The sequence below is a fragment of the Alosa sapidissima genome, chromosome 8 (assembly GCF_018492685.1).
Source record: "Alosa sapidissima isolate fAloSap1 chromosome 8, fAloSap1.pri, whole genome shotgun sequence".
NCBI classification, from domain to species: domain Eukaryota; kingdom Metazoa; phylum Chordata; class Actinopteri; order Clupeiformes; family Clupeidae; genus Alosa; species Alosa sapidissima.
Window position 1 is genome coordinate 2,845,350 of NC_055964.1, and position 23,319 is coordinate 2,868,668.

The following is a 23,319-nucleotide window of genomic DNA, read 5'->3' on the forward strand; positions in this document are numbered from 1 at the left end:
AGAATACACTGCATGTTAGGCTACGTTACACAAAAGTGCACATTTTGGAAATAAACAATTCTGATAGTGGGTGTCATTTTGTCTTAATTAATGTTCGCGGTTCGAGTTGCGGTCAGGTTGATTAAAATATTGGGCGATTGCAGGTGGCTTGTGAATGAATCCGCACACCTCTTGTCAAAATTTAGGTTTTTGGCCATCAAACTAGATGTGTTTGGCTGTGTTTGGCAGACACCAAATACTGCATCACCACAAAAACACCATCCCTTTTGTGAAGCATGATTGTGGCAGCATCAAGCTGTGGGGATGCTTCTTGCCAGTAGGCTCTGGAAGGCTTGTAAATGATAAAATGAACACAGCAAAATATATGGAAATTCTGGCATCTGGACAGTCTGGGTAGTCAGTCATTCAGTCTGCAAGAGAACTACGATTTGGGTTCTAACTTTGGGAGTTATTTATTACAATTTATTTATTTATTTATTTTCTAGTAAGGCAATAACTTGAAGCATACAGCAAAAGCTACACAGAAATGTGAATTCTTGAGTGCCCAAGACCTCAATCCAATAGAGAATTTGTGGCTGGATTGTGGCCATCCCCAAGCAACCGTGACCGAGTTTGAGCAGTTTTGAAAATTATAATGGGGTAAAATTGCAGATTCCGATGAGCGAGCCTAATTGACCGATTAGATATTGTTGCTGCAGCAACTCATTTATTTCTGATAATATCCACCATCGATACCCTAGCAACAACCTAGCAATGTCCTCAAGTACCCTAGCAACAGCCTAGCAACCACTTTAATGGTTAAAACCTAGCAATCAACATGGCAACCAACATGATTAACCTAGCAACCAGCATAGCAACCACCTCAAGTACCTCAAGTAGCAACAGCCTAGCAACCATGTATAATACCCTAGCAACAGCCTAGCAACCACTTCCACAATTACAACCTACCAACCAATACAGCAACCAATGAGATTAACCTAGCAACCAGCCTAGCAACCATCACAACTAAACTAGCAACAGCCTAGCAACCATGTTGTATACCCTAGCAACCTCTTTCACAGTTACAACCTAGCAACCAATGAGATTAACATAGCAACCAGCATAGCAACCACCACAATTAACCTAGCAAAAGCCTAGCAACCATCTCAAGTACCATAGCAACCATGTCAAATACCATGGGAACAGCCTAGCAACCACTTCCACAGTTACAATATTGTAACCAAAGAGACCAGCATAGCAATCACAACAACCAACTTAGTAACAGCCTAGCAACCACCTCAACCTAACAACCACTTCCACAATGACAACCTAGCAACCAACATGATTACCGTAGCAATCAGCTTAGCAGCCACTTGAGTTAGTATAGTAACCACCACAACTACCCTAGCAACAACCTTAATTACCCTAGCCACCCTCACTATAATGTCAACCTAGCAACCACTATAGCGACCAACATGATTACCTTAGCAACCACCATAGAAACCACTTTATTTTGCATAGCAACCACCATATGTACCTTAGCAACACCATAGCAACCATCTGAATTATCCTAGCAACAACCTAGCAACCACCACTATGTCAACCTAGCAAGCACCATAGCAACCAACATGATTACCTTAGCAACCATCATAGGAACCACTTTATTTTGCATAGCAACCACCATAAGTACCCTAGCAACCATATGATTTACCTTAGCATCAACCTAGCAACCACCGTTATAGTGTCAACCTAGCAACCACCATAGCAACCCCTTCATTTGGCATAGTAACCATCATATATACCCTAGCAACACCATTGCAATTATCTCTGAATTATCTGTTTTTACTCATCTTTTGTATGATATTTAACATAATGTTTTGCATTTTCATGCACTGGTAATTCCCTGGAATTACATTTTTCTAGTTTAATTCGTCATCCATAAAGTGTAAAGCATAAATAAACTTGAACTCTCATTTGTCTAGGTTGTGGCAAATGCTGTGGCAGCACTATCTGAGATTGCAGAATCCCACCCAAACAGCAACCTGCTTGACCTCAATCCCCAATCTATCAACAAGCTGTTGACCGCTCTGAATGAGTGCACTGAATGGGGGCAGATCTTTATCTTGGATTGCCTTGCAAACTACACACCTAGAGATGACCGTGAATCTCAGAGGTGAGATTGTCTGCTCTGATTTTATTTTTTGATCGATCCCCAAAGGGAAATGATCGTGACACTGCAAAGTTTTGTGAAAGATCTATGTTGCATGTTAGGTGGGTGTTGGAAATGTACTGTATTCCTCATTTGACTAGGGGTGTGCATACAAATAATTTCTAATATTCTAATAACCGACAGTGTTATTCTCTTATTCACGTTGCCAACACTGCTATTTTGAAGGTGCATTCTTAAATGTATAATGTGGATAGCGTCAGGTCTTTACAGCACGGTGAGCATAGCAACGAGTCTCTAGCCATGCAGAGCAATAAAAGTCCTTCATTAGACTGTGAATTCGGAGACTGTGGAGACTAGGGCTGAGATAAACGATTATTTTTTAAACTATTATTTTTTAAACGATTATTTTTTCGATGCATCGATTAATCTAACGATTCATTTTTTCAGTCCGATTCGATTTCGATTATCGATTATCTCCCCATTAATTGACTAATAGCAATTTATACATGTTGATTTATATATCTGAATGAAAAAAACATGAATTCCTTAACATTGCAATATATGTTTATTGCTCTTAAAATTCCAAAATAAAAGACTATACGAGTGCAAAGTAATGCATTCTTAGTCAAGGGTAGCATTCAATAAAGTTCAGTAGTGTATAGGTCTAATTGAGTGCCTGTCACTTTAAGACGTTCGTTCCCTTGCAATTGTAACACTAACGCAGTTAAAACGCAGCTGATGTATGGATGCAATTTATAACGTAGATAGATACTTTATTGATCCCCAGGGGAAATTCAAGAACTAACGTAGTTAGTTCAAATAACAGTTTGTACTTCTCCTTGGGACAAGCACTTTTGAGTCTTGAAAAACACTTTTCCATTTACATCGGGATTTTGCAAACATTCAGTGTCAGTCAATAAAATGAGCCCTGAGTAACGAAATTGACAAGCAGCTGTAAGTAAGCATGCTAAACTCAACATCCAAACAGTATTCTAACGTTTTGAGGTACTGCTTGATTGCATAACTGAACTAAGTTTAGTCTCCTCAATGTACTATGTTGTGATAAGGCCTTAGCAGAGTTAACTTGACTGCAGCAATTTTGAACAAATTTGCACAGCATGGTCACGATGCTAAGCGGATTTAATAGCAATTTAGCCAGCCGTGTTCTATGCAATGCTTCTACAGTATGTGGCAACAACAATCCTTCAACAATCGTGAATATTTTGTGTTAAATGCAGAGGAGGAGCAGCGGGCTCGTTATGAGAGAGGGTGGGCGGGGCAGGGAAAGGCTGCGTGCGTCAAAAGTGCAGCTCAAAGGATTTTATCATATCTTTAATTTAAATACTACAACATAGAACATCAATGTGTGACGGCCGGTTTTGTGGCGCCCCACCACAGATTAGTCAACGTATGGGAAACACTGAAGGTGTAAAATTCAAAATATTTGGCTGGGTCTGACAAATCGACGCGCATATTTTGCGTCAACGTATTTTTTGCGTCGATGTAATCGATTATGTCGAAGCGTTGTCCCAGCCTTAGTGGAGACTGGTCTCCCTTTTATTCCCTGTTTATGTCTCTGCATTGTGTAGGTTAAACTCACAATAAACAGAACAAAGAAATGGGAAAATGTGTCAAATCCACTGTTTATTGCGACTGCAATATTCTACCTTAATTAGCAGTGATGTGGTAGCAGAACTTCTATGTGATTGTGTGACTTCTATTTCTATGCTATGCTGTGCTATGTTATGCTATATTATTCTATGCTGATTTTGTGTGTTTTAGAATAACCGAACTTTCCCATGCTTTCCACATGGGATCACCCACAGAAACACACTCGTGTAATCATTGGTACATACATAACTATGGACGCACACACACACACACATACACACACACACACACACACGTAAACATGCACGCAGACATACACACTCACAACAAGCTCCCACACACACTGGGCTCACACGTGTTACAGTGGCACCATCAAGAACCTATAAAGATGTGCTTCCAATGTCTAAAACTCGTGAAATTTAGCGCACACATTAGATTTGTGCATTTGATACACACCACATGTGAATGCATTGTTGGATTCCGGAATGTCACAGATCGTGGATCCATAGGTGTCTGGGCCCGCCATCACTGCGGCTATATTTCCCTCTGGTGTGGTAGATGACACATTGTTGAAAAGTTGGTAATGTTCAAGAGAGAGAGATGCATTATTAAAATGTAATAAGATGCCTAAAAGAAAAGGCAATTGGTAATTTTCTTATCATTTTATACTTTTGTGTTCATTTTTGCATCTGCTTCTAGCAGTTACTTGCTGATAACGTCAGCATTTAGGTTAAGGTTAGTTGGGGTGCCAGGGACAAGTATCAAAAAAATAAGTAACAAGGATGTGATTGTTCTCATGATGATGAAAATGATGATGGACAAATATATAAATTATCCTAATTCCCTCCTTTTTAAGTATCTGTGAGCGGGTCACCCCACGCCTATCACATGCCAACTCTGCGGTGGTGTTGTCGGCTGTAAAGGTGCTAATGAAGTTCATGGAAATGCTGCCCAAGGATTTAGACTACTATGGCACACTTCTGAAAAAGCTGGCCCCACCACTGGTCACCCTGTTGTCGGCTGAACCTGAGCTACAGTATGTGGCCTTGCGCAACATCAACCTCATTGTGCAGAAACGGTAGGTTGTACATTTTTTTTGAGTGACAAAGTATGAAGCAGGCAGGGGTCATTTTTTTCACAAATATAAATAAAGAATCAACATATATTTAGATAATCATGCACAGTTAACCATATCTCTTGTTCTATCCCCTGTAGCCCTGAGATTCTCAAGCATGAGATGAAAGTGTTTTTTGTTAAATACAATGACCCTATTTATGTCAAACTGGAGAAGCTGGATATCATGATCAGGCTGGCATCCCAGGCCAACATTGCACAGGTGATTCAATGACTTACACTGGAATAATACAGTATAACAGAGGAAAACATCCACTGTTTGCATTATTTCTTAGTTTCAGGCCTGTATCAATCCTATATAAAGTTCTGCACGTGTAACTTTTTTTAAGGTGTCCTGGTAGTCAATATAGTTATAGCCCTAAATGATTACATAATGGTATAAATGTATCACACATTGAAACAAAATCAAAATATATATCCTTTAGATATATCTGTTAGATTTATATTCCTTTTATGTTTGGTTTATATACAGGTTCTGGCTGAGCTAAAGGAGTACGCCACAGAGGTTGATGTGGACTTTGTGCGGAAAGCAGTGAGAGCCATTGGTCGCTGTGCAATTAAAGTGGAGGTAATTGAGAGGTTTAATTGAGAGTGGAGGTGATTGAAAGGTTTAATTGAGAGTTGTCATACTGCAGAACACTCATTTTGAAATTGTATTATGTTATATATTTGTGACTTTTTGAGATAAGTCATCATCTGCAGACCAAACCGTTATTTTCACCTTTTCTACCAGTTGAATGATTCCTAATCCCAATATTTAATCCCCAAAGACATTGCCAAACCAGTCTAGGAATGTAGTAGGTTCAAGGTAACATCTAGCCTGATGTTGTCATACTCAAAATTCTAATCAGAGTATGAGTGATTCTGCTCCATTGGGATGTGATTTATGGGGTGTGTTCCAACTGATACAGGGGGTAAATCTTGTAGGAAGAACACCTGAACCATCCTTTTTTCCTTAACATTGTTTTCTGTTCGTTTGTTTAAAGCTATTGCACTGTCAATATCTTCTACAACAGACGCAATGGCGAAATCTAATGTCTACCTCCTACCAACAGCGTTTCTGTTGGGGAGATCCGGGATGAATAAAATTTGTAATTAAACGTAATTCACAAAGACATCGTACCATACTGAAAGTTAATATTCACTAGAAGCTAATGGTCACTAGCAACCTACATCTGTCCTGTTAAACACAGTTGCATGTACAGCTCTGAACAAAACCGTTCAGGAGTTTTTCTGGTCCGAACAGCTCTGGTTCAGGCATAATTGCTCCATAATGTAACAAATCCAGACCGAACTTCCAACCTCAAATGTTGTGGGCAGGGCTAAGTTCGGCTGGCATCCAGGCTAGGTAACATCCATAGTTTTCAAACTCTTGAGATTCTGAAAAGTTAACCATTTGGATCTCAATACCAATTTCAAGTTTTTACCTCAAATTGCACAGTACCTCCTTCCGAGGCCTCTGTTCCCACCTAGTTTGGCCTGTAATCAAATGTTTGACCTCTTTGGAAAGCTGAGACCCTGTAGTGTCTTGGTAGTATGAAGCACTGACACATAGTTACAGAGGCTAGAATGTTGTTTTTTCTTTCTGCTGGATTAAAAGCATCTCTGAACTGACCACATTTCAGCCCTCTAGGACACTTGATATGACTTAGAAGCACAACTGAGCCCTAGCACCAGGTCTTGTGAAGCTGTGTGTAAAAGTAGATCAATATAAAATAAAAGATGAGTATTTTAGACCATTATTTGCAAATGTATGCCCATGCGTTTTGCAAAATGCCCTATGGAGACTACAAATACCGTATTTTCCGGACTATAAGTCACAATATGTATGTGTGTGTGTGTGTGTGTGTGTGTGTGTGTATATGTATATATATATATATATATATATATATATATATATATATATATATATATGTATGTATGTATATGTTTTTTTCCTCCTCATGACACATTTTTTGACTGGTGCGACTTACACTCCGGTGCGACTTATAGTCCGGAAAATACGGTAGGACCCTTGGTTACCCAAAATGCATACTGACGAAAAAAGGCTTACTGCATATGAACCCCTTTGTGTAGAAGCATGATCATGGTCTCAAATGAAAGGTAACATTCTAGTCTGTCAGCATCGGTGCTCGTGTCGCATAAAACACAAATTGAAGCAACAGATTGACCATTGGACAATATATAAATATTTTAGCAATTTATTTGAGGAAATATATATTCATTGGATGAGGATTCTGTCGTTCTGGTTGCCTTTTTGTGGTAGCCTATCTGCTGTGCTGTTGTACACTTGCGTTTGGAATGCATGAGCGAGCTGTGCGCAATGGTCGACTGACAACGAGATTAAGCAGTTTAACAAGAATACGGCCGTTTCCCTATTCATATCTCAGCTCCGCCGAGACAAAATAGACATGCCATTTCAAAAATCTTACTGTCAGAAATATCATGTCATTTATTGTCAAAAATATCATGTTTTCAAAAGCAGAATTTTCATCAAATTTTGTGTGACATATTTCCAGTAAGCAACTGACTGTAAGCAGGCACATCCGGACACAAACAAGCAGGCTTATGTGCCAGGGCTGAGCCCCCAGCCCAATTTAACCCCTGACTACACATCAAAGTCAAAGTCAGCTTTATTGTCAATTTCTTCACATGTTCCAGACATACAAAGAGATCGAAATTACGTTTCTCACTATCCCACGGTGAAGACAAGACATATTTTACCAATTTAAGTCCACAGACAAACATAACATTCAAGTAAACAAAAAAGTAAGTAAATAAGTAAATAAGAGGGCACATATAATAATGAAAAAAATAAGAGAAAAAAATAAGAGCAGCATGAAAAATAAGAGCAGCAGATATTTTACATGAAAAAGATTGTCATATTGATTCCCAGGAGTCCAAATCCAAATGGTGTATAATATGACTATGCTACATAATGTGATGTAAAAAATGATTTAAAATGGGGGGGGGGTTTAACCATCCTGCCGGATGGGATGGTGAGAACCAAGTTGTAGTATGCACTATGCACTACCAAAGAGATAAATTCCATTATGGATGAATAGTGTCCATAAAAAGTTGTATCTGTCCAGTTATTACCTGGAAACCTGTAATAGTAATTTGTAATGTCGGTAATGTCTTTACTAATTGATGTTTACATTGTTGGGGAATGTATCGAAGAAAACGCATTGTTTGGAAAAGTGAAATGTCTGAGTGGTTTCTCAAATTTAGTCCAGGGTTGTGTTGTAATTGAGGTGTAAATGTAGTGTAATATGCAGTCCCACGTTGTGGCTTACTGAATATAACTGGTGCCCAGAGGGGATGTGTTGCCTCAGCGGATTTAACTGTTGTTGCAGACCTTTTTTGCCTTTGTTAAGACAGGAAATGACCTGGGCACCTGGACTCTAATATGGTACGGGCGTAGTAGCCAGTTGTGCCACAGCGCCCCAGATTTCAAACTTGTAAATAGTTTTTTCTATTGTCATCTTTGTCCTCACAAATTCTCTTTTTTTTGTGGCAGCAATCAGCAGAACGTTGTGTCAGCACACTGTTGGACCTCATCCAAACCAAAGTCAACTATGTGGTTCAAGAGGCCATTGTGGTCATTAAGGATATCTTCCGCAAGTATCCTAACAAGTAAGTCCTTTGGATTCATTTGTCACAAGTATTTATGAACTTTTGTTCATAAGTATTATTGTGTTTTAAGGATAAGTCTGTCAATTCATCTTTAGCCATGTTCTTGCTGTGGTGAAAGTTTTGAGCATTACTGATGTTACATTTTCATAACATATAGTCGTGCTACAAATGTTTACTTTTTTTCAAGCAAGTTCAAGTATGCTTTACCATAAAGCTTAATAATGAATACTATGGCAAATATTACCGTGAGATGTCAAGCTTACTACAAGCTATAAAGGGGTCATAGAATGCGAAACCGAGTTTACCTTTGCAGTCCTGTATGTAAAATAAACATACAGGGAACCTCAAAATCCCATCGTCACCTTTTTCGCAATGAAGCTAATAGATGATGACAACTCGGCGGCTGCACCTTTTGCCTCTGGTCTGGACCTTTTGTAACAGCCTGAAATTTACATACACACCAGCCCACTACCAGCCTCATGCATGCAGCTCCTTCACCGGAAGTTATATGGCACCCAGACTTCGGGATTTTGTGAAAGTTAGTGAGAAATAGACTCTGTACATTGTAAAAACAACTTTTATTGTAATCCAAAAACACATCTGAAATGTGTAAGCCAACAATCTGATGATGTCAAACTAGCAAGCTAACTACACTCCACTGTCTTGAATGGAGACCTCTCGTGAATCCAAACGTCTTTTATGACAACCTAAGACTATCAGTGCATTCCAAATAAAACTGTTTTAGCAATCGAGTTCCCTGAATTTTACACCCTGTGCAGTGGGTAAAGGTAGGGAATTCAGCGTAAGGATCCTTGTGATCAGAATGCAACCTTAGCTAACATGACCATTGAAACTGCCTGGGGTTACGCTTACAATGCTAAGTGCTGTATATTGTTCCCAGGCTTTTATGTAGCTATGTTCCCTAGCTAACTGTATGCTAAAGTAAGCAAACAAACGGAAAAAAAAACACGTGGGGTACAGTTTGAAAATGATACAAGCTTCTTTGCGATAACTTGCATACATCCGTATTTTGGGGTTAAATAGCACACATAGTGATTGTATAAGAGCTTGCAGAGTCTCATATTCCCTCCATCTCCATATTAAACTCCCTTTAACCAAAGCTGGCTGGAGCCTATGAGCTAAAAATGGCACACACATTGGCTCAGCAAACAAACAGCTGACTGAGTATAAAGCTTGCGTTACTTTGGCTGAATAAGTTGATACTGAAGTAGCGAAAACGTAAGCCTACGAAAAAACAATACTTGACGATCAGAAACATTTAATTCCAATCTTTGAGAGACTGGTTCTTTCTCAGTATTTGATCCCTTCTCTAATTCTGTCTCAATCATGCACGACTCCATGTGTATTGCCATGGGGCTACAGTAGGCTAAATTGGCTTTGGAGTGTAGTGTAATCCAGGAGGGGGCGCTAAATCTGCCAAAACTTTATTACATTTTATTCTCCAGCCTAATTATAGGGATGTAACTGTTTCTGTGAAATAACATCTGACAATTTATTGGACTAACCTAAGTGGCATACCTTCTGTGTTAACATCACAGAACAACGTAAAATGCTCTGTTCAATGTAAAATGCTCTGTTCATCTCTGGACACACAGTTACAATTTTAATGACTAGCAGACATGATTAGAGCTAACTGGATAGCTAAAAAGAACTAGGCTATTTCCAGATGTTAATGCAAAACTCTCGCCTAAATTATTATAGTCTGACCAACATCTTAATTTTTTGTTCCTTGTTAAATTTTCAGTATTATATTGTTTTTTGTTTGTCGCTTTGGGCAGCCAGCCAATAAGCGAGTTGCTCAAAACCTTTAGCCTAGGCCTTTTTTTTTTTTTTTTTTCCTAATCCTAAAAGGGAAACTGGGCCATTGTATTTATAGACTTGACACCTCCTTGCCTACATGAGTTTGTTGCTTTTGTACATTTGTAACTGGTATGTTTTGTTATCAGATATGAGAGCGTTATTGCCACATTGTGCGAGAACTTGGATTCTCTGGATGAACCCGAGGCACGGGCAGCCATGATCTGGATTGTTGGCGAGTATGCTGAGCGGATTGATAATGCAGATGAGCTACTGGAGAGCTTTCTTGAGGGTTTCCATGATGAGAGCACTCAGGTACCAACCAACCAACCAACTAGATGTTTGAATTGAATTGTTTGTGCACTTATCTGTGGACTAAGTGTGAAACTGAAGTTTTTAAATATATAACAAAAAATAGGGAAGCATATATAACTAATTTTGGCTAATTTCTGCCACCGATACTCTATTCCTGAGAATTTTTGTCTTCCAGCCTACAAAGATTGAACTGGCTATAATACTTTTCAAAGTTTGAACAAAATCTGAGATGGTGCAGAAACCAATGTATCTGACTTTACATGGTATGACCCAGGCACTTGTATCCAAAGTGACTTACACAGACTAACAGCATTCAGAATTGAACCAATTCAGAATTGGCCAGCAGCCCACAAGTAGCCTGACGTCGTCATATTTAATTCTAGTCAGAATTGGAGTCTGAAACTGCTCCATTGGGATGTGATTACGGTGCATGTTTCAACTGATACAGGGGTTCTTCTTCTCCATAAATGCCTTAACATTGTTTTCTTTGTTATTACGCTGTCAGTATCTTGTACAACAGACGTGATGGTGAAATCTAAAGGTCTATCTTTTAGCAACAGCGTTTTTGTTAGGAAGAACTGGGCGGAATTAAACACTTTTTATTTAAATGTCACTTTCATTGTACCATACTGAAAGCTAATATTTTGTCACTAGCAACCTACATCTGTCCTCTGTCAAACACAGTTGCATTTTCAGCTCTGAACAAAATCGTTCAGGAGTTCTGTTTCGAACCGTGACTCCTAACAGCTCTGGTTCGGGCATAGTTGCTCCACAACGGAACAAGTCCAGACCGAACTTCCCGACCTCAAATGTTGTGGACAGGGCTAAGTTCGGCTGGCATCCAGGCTAGCCCACAAGTGGATAAAACAATAGCAATATGTATTATGACAAACAGTTTATGAAAAACAATAAGAAAATAGTTCAATAGTTTGATTGTTGAACGATACTAGTGTTCTATTCAAATGCATTGCATTCAAACCAGTGTAACGGTAGCCAGCTGGTCCATGGCTGTGCAGTATGTACGTTGGTAAACCTTCCTCCCGATGCTTTAAGAGTAATGCTGGCAAGAGAGCTAGCTAGCACCCTGGGCTTTTAGCTTGATTGCAAGCATGCTCGACTCCTGATCCAAGGTGCTGCTGTTTGGGATCGAATCCGGGCAAGTGCATGGCTGAGCCCATTTACCGGTATACTTGTGCTTGCCGACAAGCCACAGACTGCACACCGTTGAAGAATCATAAAACGTAAACAAGAGGACCAGCTAATAGTGCCAAAAAAGGTCTGAGCAGTAGAGCTACTTTGGTTGAAAATAAACCTCTTTATTACCTTTTGCTGGAACCTGCCCTGTCCCTGGTTATCATTCCTTTATCTTAATTCCCTTTAGCTGCGACTCTCACTGGTAACTTTGTTATCGGAACATCACCTATTACTGACCGTCCCGTATTTCCGACCTCTTGCGTGTATGTGTCACTTAATATTCATTTCTATACAAACTAAGACGGCGGATTCCTAAAGAAACGCAAGCACCCACACCATATCTAAACTAGCTATGTACCAAAAAATACATTTTACTGTGACTTGAAGAGCTGTAAACAGTGTTGTTAGGCTGCTTGTACAAATCCGCTTGGAGCTCCAGTGGACTTTTGAATTGCGAGGAATTTTGATTTGCGAATTCTCGGTCTAAGCGTTGATGTACCGTCAGAAAGGTCGGAAATAGGCGACCCACCAGGCCAGCACTAACCTCCGAGCATGGTAAACAAAATCGGATATTTCAGGCAGGAAAAGCCCTGATAAGAACCAAACCAGATTATGTTCAAATTTACACACCTTTGGCTACTGAAAAATGTAAGGTTAATTTATCAAATGTTATTTTGAAGTATTAAAAAACATTGTTTTAGAATTTTCGAACGAAATAGCCGGTACTTGGTGTTTTTACCATAACTTCTCCAGTTGACTATTAAAACTAGGGCTGTTAGTGTTAACGTGTTAATCGCGCGTTAATTAAGGACCATACGTAACACGTTTTTTTAATTGTGTGCCGCCAACATTTGTTTTATTTTACACGTCGTGTTCTGTTATCAACGATCCCCTTTGACTGCTACTATTTTGACCCTTTGATGCACCGTTTCTTGTTCTCAAACTGCCACTTCCTAGCAAAGCTCTGCTCTAGAATCTTTGCTTCCTAGTAGGCTTCTGCTCCTGTAGTCATGGAGATAATAAACACCAACGCAATTCTGAACTCCCGGTCGGCTGAATGGTGGACACGAGTGACATGAATGCGGCGCACTCCCCATTCGACATTCAATTACATTAGATTCTGTTGTTGTTCTCAATACAACTCTGCACACCAGCATCGCACTTTGCCACCGCCTAAATTACGATTCAGTTCTATTTTGTCGGCGCAACTCCATAAAATCCAATGTTGATCCAGTGTTTGCCAGTTAAAAACTTTGCTGACGTGCATGGCAAGTGACAGTGCACTCATCTGCCGGTGTTGGCTCAGTCCACATTAAAAAATCACCAAAGCACTTCCAAGTTTAAGCTTTAATCTATTACGAGCTAAACATTGTTTACACTCCTACACTGTTTCACATGAACTGAACATAGTAAATGGACTAGGCTATTTAGCACTTCATTGAAATGTGCTGTAGGCCTACATTTTGCACATATGCACTTGTGCATATTTCTCAATAAGAAATAAAGAAAATTTCCTAATTTTCAACTGAACTCCAAAGATAATGAATATAGGCTATATGGTGTATTTTTTGTGTGTTATCCATCCCTCCTCCTCCTGTAGTCATGGAGATAATAAACACCAACGCAATTCTGAACTCCAGGTCGGCTGAATGGCGCTTTTAAGCGCTTTGGACACGAGTGACATGAGTGCAGCGCACTCCCCTTTCCACATTCAATTACATTAGATTCTGTTGTTCTTCTCAATACAACTCTGCACACCAGCATCGCACTTTGGCAATGCCTAAATTACGATTCAGTTCTATTTTGTCGGCGCCACTCCATAAAATCCATTGTTCATCCAGTGTTTGCCGTTAAAACTTCAGCGCTGATGTACGTGGCAATTAAAATATCAACGAAGCACTTCAAGTTTAAGCTATAATATATATACATGCTGCATATTTACATAATCACAGCATCTTCCTCATATGCTGAGACCTTTGTCAAACATGCCATAACTATGGCAAAACCTAAATGCAAGCATGGTGAGAGGTGGGACTCGACCCTTGCCAGCCTATCATCTTTAACTTGGGGCGGACAGTGACCTTGCCCCTCTCAGGCAAGCTGAAGCACTATTAGAAACAAATTATTCCCATTTTTCCACGATTCATTTCTCTATCAAATATGAAATCAAGAAAATAACTCAAATTAAGTATGCATTTATTAAACGTGCAAAAAACATTTGAATCCAATTTTCCAATTTTTCTTTTTTTAAATAGGAAATTGAACTGATAAGCGTTACACCAACCCCTATGCATACTTCCATATATATGGTACATTAAAGTGCAAATAATGGTAGACAAAACTTAAGTTTCAGTATGTGTAGTAGTCGCCTAGTGTTAATTTTGTCACCTATTTTTAATTTAGTCTTAGTCTTGTGACGAAATGTCCTTTTTAGTCTTTGTCATATTTAGTCATTCAAATATCATTTTTGGTAGTCAGGTTTTAGTCGACTAAAAGTCTCATCATTTTTGTCTAGTTTTAGTCAAAAGAAAACTAAAGGTATCTTAGGTCTTAGTCAGATTTAGTCAACACATTTTAGTCTTTTTTTTTTTATTACAAATTATTACCATTTGAGTCAAATAGTGTTTCACACATCTCAATTTTCCAACAATATTGTGTCCACAGGGCTACTAATCTGTTATAATTACTCATTCTGAATTTTTGTCGGTTAGTATGTTTACATGCACAGGTAAGTCGAGCTACAGTTATAGTTTAGCTGGGATTTGACCATAGACAGTCAAAGATTCGACTGGACCACGGTCATATTCGTAGATCAGTGTTTCTCAAAGTGTGGTCCGGAAGCTATCCCAAGTGGTCCGCGAGCAGACGTGGTAAAATATAATATAGATGAGTAGTTTGCAATATTGAACCAACTTGTATGTAAATCCAAACAGTTCTGCAACACTGTCTATGTGAGATATGCCAGTTTAAATCATACAGTATGAATCCTCTGACACAATAAGCAAAGTGCAAAGACAATAAGCAAGGTGGTTCAGATGTGAGTAGGCCTATTGTGTAGACCAGGGGTACTCAACTACAAACTGAAAAGGTCCACTCACCAAGTTTCCAATGTTTCCAGGGTCCGAGGTGGTTTTTTAAAAATGTCTTTTTATGCTTGCCCAAGACCCATGCCACTAGTGACGGTTCAGTCGTGCGCTCTTGCTGGGTTGCTGACCTATCACAGTTTGTGACGCTTGATATGATTCTTGCATTTGGTTTATTTTTCTGGTTCTCACCTCGCTGTTTTGGGGATAGTTTTGTTCGAAGTGCCCATGCTTTGTTTCATAGTGCCGCTTCACGTTTGAACTTTTGATGATTGCTACCGTCTCATTGCAGATCAGACACTTCGGTTTTGTGCTCCCCGCAGGCAGGACAAATGCATATTTCTCTGTCCACTCCGCCTTAATCTCTCGGTTTTCTGAATCCATTTTTCATTTTTTTTTCCAGCTTGGAGCACGCCATGTTTAATTCTGTTTGCTGAAAACTGATAACTAGCCCGAATCACTGACTGATATACAGGGGAAAAAAATGTGCACCCGGCATCATGTTCGTTGCTTCGCTCAGTTGCCATAGTGATGATGAGCAACCTTGTTTTGAGATCGTGGGAAAAGACTAGGCCAGAGAATGTCTAATAAGGGCTAGGCCTACAACTAGAAATATCATGTGACAAATAATTACGCCTGAAACACTTTGAAAGTATAATGAATAGCCTAATAATAATAATAATAATGATGATGATGATGATGATGATGATGATGATGATGATAATAAATATAGCTGCAAGCAGCAATGTGGGGGCCAAGCAGTTGAGCAGGAGTTGTCATGACAACCCAATGTTGCTACATTATACACACACCCAATTAATCCCCCGTCCCACACACACAAATATACACAGATAAACTTCCTCCACCACACACCCCAATGGCTCCCCACAGACACGCACACCTTAAACATCACCAAATGTATCGTGCATCCTCAGGTTGTAGTCACGAGTCCACATATCAAGTTTGGTGTCAATACAAAAAAGTGTTGATAATTATAGCGCCCCTAGTGATCAAAGGTCACTAAATATATTGTGCATCTTCAGGATGTGTTCCCGAGTCTATGTACCAAGTTTGGTGTCGATACGAGAAAGTTTTGCTAATTATAGCACCCCTAGTGGTCAAAGGTCGCTAAAATTATTGTATGTCCTCAGGATGTGCTCCCGAGTCAATGAGCCAAGTTTGGTTTCGATACGTGAAAGCATTGAAGAAATATGAGCCCACTTCCTGTGATTATAGCGCCACATAGTGGTCAAAATGTACCACATTTCTTGAGCGTCCTCCTGATTGGGTCCTGAGCCCATATACCTAGTTTGGTTTTGATATGTGAAGGCATTGCTGAGATATCACTTCACTTCCTGTTTGGCGGCTTCGCCAAACTTGATTGGTTGTCACGGGCGACAGGTTTCATATATGGCTCCGAAGAGCAATACATTTATGAGTCATGGTCTGACGATCATCTACGTCAAGTTTAGTGAAAATCGGAGAAACTTTGTTACCTTTGATGCCTTTTAAATGTTTTTGGTGAAATCCAATATGGCGATTGAATCAATTATGTTGACGTCACATGTTGGCATGTGTCGGCCTAAGGACCTCTCAAAGTATTAATAGACATCACTAATATGTTTTAATTCCAAACACATCACCCTTTACAGGACAAAATGTAATATTGCTAATTATAGCGCCACCTATAGGTCAAAAGTCATCAAATTTATTGAGCCTCCTCCTAATTGGGTCCTGAGGCTTCGCCGCCAAACTTGATTGGTCACGACGGGCAACATGTTTTGAATATGGCTCCAAAAAGCAATGGATTTGTGAGTCTTGGTCTGAAGATCATCTGCATCAAGTTTTGTGAAAATCGGACAAACTTTATGACATTTGATGCCTTTTAAGTGTTTTTGATGAAATACAATATGGCGGAAGATCCAACATGGCGGAAATTGACGTCACGGGGTGCGTCGAGTTCGGTCTCATCCAAGGATTCCAAATATACCTTAATGTTCAAAAAGTGGTGTACGGTTCAAATGTTAAGTGCATAGATGTAATAAAAAATTTGAAATGTTGGCGCTAGAGCACTCGAAGTGCAGACTTGAAACTTTAATAAATTAAAGATATGACTGAACCAAATCAATGTGCCGAATATCCCAACTTTTTACTGTATGGTTCAATGGCAAATTAGCGTTTCGTTATAATAATAATAATAAGAAGAAGAATACGTAGAATCACTATGGGTTGCCTCGCAGCTTCGCTGCTTGGCCCCCAATAATAGGCTAATAATCTTTATTAAATACAGCTTTGGTCTCGGTCCGGATGGCATTGCATTTGGGTCCACCCCCGGACCGAGATCCGCCAGTTGAGTATGTCTGGTGTAGACTAATTATAGGCTACTGTTGAAGTAGGTCTAATCTTTTTTTTTTTTTTTTTTAAGCTAGGGTTAGTTAAGTGGTCCTGAAACTGAAAAAGTTTGAGAAACACTGTCGTAGGCCAAAGTATTAATGTTTTACTCCGCCTCGCTAGATGGCGATATGTCCAACAGTGTTGAACTAGCTCAGTGTTTTTTTCTGGGGACCCATTTTTAAAAATGACAGACTATCGCGACCCAACTCGTGACTGTGGTAGTTAACAAACTAGATCAGTGGTTCTCAAACTTTTTCCTTTCACTCCCCACTTTGATCAAGGGGGCATTCTCGAGCCCCACCTGTCCCTCATCGCTCTAAGAAAGTGGTAGGTCAAGCTTAAAATTGTCAAATTTATTGAAATAATGACAAGTTCTAAATATATCCTCTTCAACAGAGTTAAAATCAGCTGGCGCTGCAGATATACTAATAAATAAATACATAACACACATATTTCTGTTTTCCAGCAACATATTAGGAAGCATAGGCCATTTTACAACATTGTACAATATATTCAATGAAATACCAACATGCTGCATTAAATGGATCCATAATCCAGTCATATTGAGCACTGCTGGTTGGGAAATATTTTTGAAATAAACTTTGCAGGGATGTGATGTAGACCTACTGTTTAATACATGGGATCACAAGAGTGCCTCCCAATCAGACGTTTCAGCGATTTCGCTCAGAAATCTCAAAGGCATAATACTGTCGCGATCGAGGCGCCTGTCCCATAGGCCTACTCAAGTTTTTTTGGAGAATGCAGTAATCTTATTTACTAGGTGAGGTAGGTGCTTGTCTTTGCCTTGTAATTGGACATTTAACTCAAATATATCGCTAAGATAGTCCAGCTTCATCAAGAAATGTTCATTAGTGAACGTGCTTGCAGATTCAAACATGCGCTCTTCAAGAAGAGGCGACTCGGAGCTCAAACACGCGCGACCACACTTTACCTCGGGAAAGCCACATTGCCTCGCTGTGAAACAGTACAGCCTTTTGGTCAGCTACCATCTCTTTGCAAAGTGTGGAGAATAGACGCGCTTTTAAAGGCCGGGTTTTGATGAAATTCACAACAACGTTCAAAATCTCATGTAGGTCGGGACTAACTAACACGACTTGACACGAGCGCTTCCCTGTGAATAACACAGTGCGTCCATTGCGCATCGGGTGCTACCAGTGGCTACAGATAAAAAAACTCCTGTTTTTCACATCAGTTCGCGCCTGGCATGTCTGACCCACAGTTTGAGAAACGCTGAACTAGCTGCTAGCTGAGAGGCAAGCAGCCGCTTGCGCTGGGTTTTGGTGAACCATTCTTGCGCATTATCTTGTAAACCAGCCAGCCATATTATTAGACTGGATAGAAAACATACTTTCCTAAATGTCTAAATGTAATCATGAAATTCATAAATATTTCAATATGGGTTTGGCAAGTTTTTGATTTAATTTTGTTCATTTTTGTTGGTATATTAAAAATACATTTAACTCATTGAGTGCAAAAATACGTTGAGTGCCAAAAACGTAATATTACTACCATCTCTTCGCAAAAACGTAATATTACGTTTTTAGCCTTTTTTTACATTACGAAACTAGACACTCTAACACACCTTATGTGATTTTTGGGAACTCTGTGATGAATGGAAATTAAATATATGACGATCGAAAACTCATGAAAACGCACAATCTGGACATTTTATCTGGACATTTTATCATAACTCGGTTGCCGCTTTGGGTTGAATCAGTGACTCATGCACGTCATCTCAAAACCAGGCCATTTTCGTGGGTCTATCACTAGGTGGCAGTCTCGCCAGGTCTTGCTGATCACTTCCTGGAAAGTTTACAGGCAACACTTAATATTTCATGAAAGACGTTATATCTCCATTTATAGAAAAAAAACAGCGATTTTGATGAAAACTAGCCACTGTTTAGCTTGGAATTTCTCAGGAACAGAGGCGTGTAGAAATACACAGTTTGCACCCACTGAGAGCTTAAAGTCTCACCTTTTTAAACGAGCCATTGTATGTGTTCATAGCTATAACACAGAATATACTGTGGCTGTACAAAAATCATCAACAATGGTCTAGATTGCTGGCACTCTAGGACAAAGCTTCCGAAAACAGCTTGGCATTCAATGAGTTAAGTGTTACAATGTTTAAGTGTTGCTGGTATTAGTGACATTTACTTTATATTATAGGTGCAGCTGCAGCTCCTGACAGCCATTGTGAAACTCTTTCTAAAGAAGCCTACTGAGACACAGGAACTTGTACAGCAGGTGCTAAGTTTAGCCACTCAGGTGAGTTATAACTCTTGTTGCACAGATACAACTTTCAGATTTGAAATACATGGCAAATTCCTGATGAAAACAATCCAGAAGAAATTACTACTCCCACTTGGCCATCAAATGACATGATAAATTGTGAAGGGATAGTGGATACCTCAAAAGAGGACATAATTGGAAGGAATTGATTTATTTGAGACACAACACAGACTGATTGATTAATTCTGTGGAGCATGTCATCAAAGGAAACATTTTTTTCATCAGTGACGTCAACATCATTACAAGTGTTGGCCATCATGTACAGGATCCCTGCAGAAATACCCCTGTGTCTGTTGACCTCCATAAATGTAAACTGTAAAACAAGTGTTTGTATGTGCCCTAAAAGATGGCCATTGCTGTGTTGGCATGCTAGCTCAGATTTGGAGTGATTCTCTGTTTTTGTCCCTATTGAAAGTTCAGACCTAAAGACCTACAGAATAGGGTCCAGGTACAACAATACCACAGTTTCCTTATGATTGGAAGTTTTTTTTTTTAATTATTATAGAGTGTCCCAGTGACGCCACTTCCATTTGCCGCCATGTGACCTATCTTTCAAACATTTTGAACGCCAGTCTATGGCGAAAAATAAATGATTTTCTGGTCCCGGTTGACTTGTGCCTTGAATTACCCATATGATGTTTGTCAATTTTAAAGACAATTTTTCATGTAAAGACAGTTTGTAAAGACAATTTGCAGTTTGTTTCGTAACTATTGAATTACAACATTGTGAAAGATCGTAATTCCAACGACTACAAACCCATCAGTCGCGCTAGTGACGTTAGCTCATTCACAGCCACACTAGATTGTACAAGCATACCAGCAACAGATCTTAATTGGGCTTTCCTTGCCGATGAAAATACCATGAGTCAGAGGATTAAACACATCAGGTAAGTTGTATTCGTCCATAGACTGTACATTAGATACTGTTAAGTGACATAGCAGGCAGCAAGATGCAACCGTTAACTAGCATAACAGCTAGCATGCTAATCTTATCGTTTCATTACGTTGGTGACGTACATCGTTCGAGATGATAGATGTAGTCCACTGAGCGGATTCGCACAAAACCAACATAACCTTTGAAGTCCACCGAACAACAGTACTGTCTTGATGTGAAAAATTATCTTTTAAATTCACACACATCATATGTGAAATTCGTGGCACAATTCAAACTGGACCAAAAAATAATTGTTATCTCTCCATTAACTCCCGTTCATATTTTTTTGAAAGACAGGTCCCTTGTAGCGGAAGTAGAACGGAAGTCACTGGGACACTCTATTGGGAGATTTTATATTATTATTATTATTATTATTATTATTATTATTATTATTATTATTATTATTATTATTATTATTATAGAAATGAGACCAGAGGGGTATTTCACAAAACCTTGATAAGGGATTAAGCTGGGATTTTTAGGTTGTCCTGGATGAATTTAGCCTTGACTTGGTTTCACAAAAGAGATGGCACATAAGTTACCATGGGGATTTATTCTCTGCATCTAACAGCCAAGCTAAGTTAATTCTAATGGTAATTATGTTGTCTTATTGGTTCAGCTACCTCCGTGCTAATTTTTAAGGAGCTTTATTCCATTTATAAACTATTCGCTAAATGTATTTGCTCGCAAAACAAAACAGATTGTCTGCCTACTACCATATGGTTATTATTTTAATTGTGATGGCCTTATAATTATTAAAATAGGCCTAGGTACTCATTGTTTGCTTATTTTATTGATGGACGTTTGATGAATAGCCTAGTGCTTTGCATGAATAGTCGATATTGACAAGCAGCTGTAATATTATAGCATACTAACCTCACCAACTCAACATTATTCTAATGTTAGCGCTAGAGATGTAACAGTATGGAAATTTAACATGACTATTATAGTGAGCAAAATTATCATGGTCAGTATTATCGCGGTATAGCATAGAGTCTTGTCAAAAGTGGTGTGGCTTTGTTACTCGGTGCGTGTTAGTGCAAAGGCAGAGGGAAAATGCGCAAAACTAATAGAAGTTAGATGGGCTGGCGACTGAGGCAAAGTTAGTGAATTGTTGGTCACTAAATAAAGCTGCAACTCCTTTAATTGAAGCTGTATCTTGTGCATGCCTGTTACTCACAAGCCTACCATAAGGCAGAGCCTTTTTTGTAATTGAATGAATTTACAAAAAGATTGTGCCACCCTGGAAGTTCAGAAATTATTTCAACAAAAGCGGAATGTGCATACTGTTTCATTCATTCATTCATTCGTCTGTCCTGAGGCCCGTTGCACAAAAGTAGGATCAAGACATCCAAGATAAGTGACTGAGCTGAGCTCAATGAATCCAAAACAAGAGCGTCCAGGCTTAATTTGCACAAAGACCAAGCCAGGATGAGCAGACACGGATTCAGGTGCCAGGTGAAACCCATTCTGGATAAGTGCGCGCTCACGACTCCCTCAAATAGACCCCGCCACCGATCACAGATTCACTGATTCACCATGGCAAGTAGAGCGGCTTCATTGCTTCTTCTACGGTGTCAAGCAGGTAGCGATAGTCTTTTCACAACAGCAACACTTCTGTTTAGGAGAATATTGCAACTAGTGTTGCGACCACCACGCGCGAGTATAAATGGTTACGGCTCTCCCGTGATGTCACATTGTCGCACGGCAGGTAGGGAATGGCGAGTATGTAAAACACATAATTAAAAAGAAAGCCAACACCGCCACTGTGATAAAGCAAAGCAATCTTCCCTGATGAAGACAGTGGTCGGCTGGTGAGGGACCAATATGTAATGTTAATAAGCATGCTTTAAATTTAAGTTAAATATGTCCAGCAGTGGTAGAGATGCATGCTGTGAATTTCAGTGAAATATGTCCTGCAGTGGCAGAGGAATTTGGATTTTTTATATATAGCCTTATAGTCTATGGGAAACTGTAAATTATCTAATGATTGCAACATCATCTAAAAATCATCATTTATCCAAAACGATTTAAATTAATTATCACAAATGTTTAAATAATGACAGTGGATCTAGTTATATGTGATAACAATGTGTAGTGGGCAGTGGAATAACTATTGGTTTCCATTTGTGGTGACTGCTGACTGAGACAAGGGATGAGATTACATAGATCCTGGAACTTAGCCTGGTCTGGAGCAGGCTAGCGCCACAGAATAAATCTCCTTAGTAACTTATACCGTAACATATCCTACTGCCCCCTATCTTGCTTTTGTGCAACCGGATCACGGATAAATTGAGCCAGGATAACCAAGATATCCCGGCTTAATCCCTTATCCTAGTTTTGTGCAACGGGCCCCTTGTCGGGAAGAATGAAGCAGGCATAGGGGACAAGAAAAACATAGGCCACAGTTTAAACTAGCCTATGAGCAGATCCACAAATCTTATGCTGGAAAGTATTCCACACACGTTTTTCGCACCCTGGTAATTAACATAATTAAGATCAAAACAGTCGTTGTTATCGTAGAGAATTTTTATGTAGTTTACCGTTACACCGGTAATCGTTACAACACTTGGTTAGCACTGGGACACGGCTTCTTACATACTTGCTTAGTTAACTTGAATGCTACAGTTTTGAACAAATTTACACTTGATAATGATGCTAACCACATTTGATTGCAATTTAGCCAGGCGTCTATGTGCCAACATCAGTCCTTGCACGGTTATAAGTCAATATAACTC

At 39.4% G+C, this 23,319-nt stretch overlaps 1 protein-coding gene across 6 annotated transcripts in view; it reads left to right on the top strand.

Moving 5' to 3' along the window:
* Nucleotides 1–23,319, top strand: part of ap1b1 (adaptor related protein complex 1 subunit beta 1) — a 75,896-nt gene that overhangs the window by 23,908 nt on the left and 28,669 nt on the right. For all 6 annotated transcript variants that reach the window (XM_042101382.1, XM_042101380.1, XM_042101379.1 and 3 more), the window contains exons 6-12: nt 1,962–2,152; nt 4,617–4,838; nt 4,976–5,096; nt 5,367–5,462; nt 8,415–8,530; nt 10,498–10,663; nt 19,525–19,623. In XM_042101382.1, the coding sequence (XP_041957316.1) occupies nt 1,962–2,152; nt 4,617–4,838; nt 4,976–5,096; nt 5,367–5,462; nt 8,415–8,530; nt 10,498–10,663; nt 19,525–19,623 (1,011 nt within the window). The remainder of the gene's footprint in view (nt 1–1,961; nt 2,153–4,616; nt 4,839–4,975; nt 5,097–5,366; nt 5,463–8,414; nt 8,531–10,497; nt 10,664–19,524; nt 19,624–23,319) is intronic.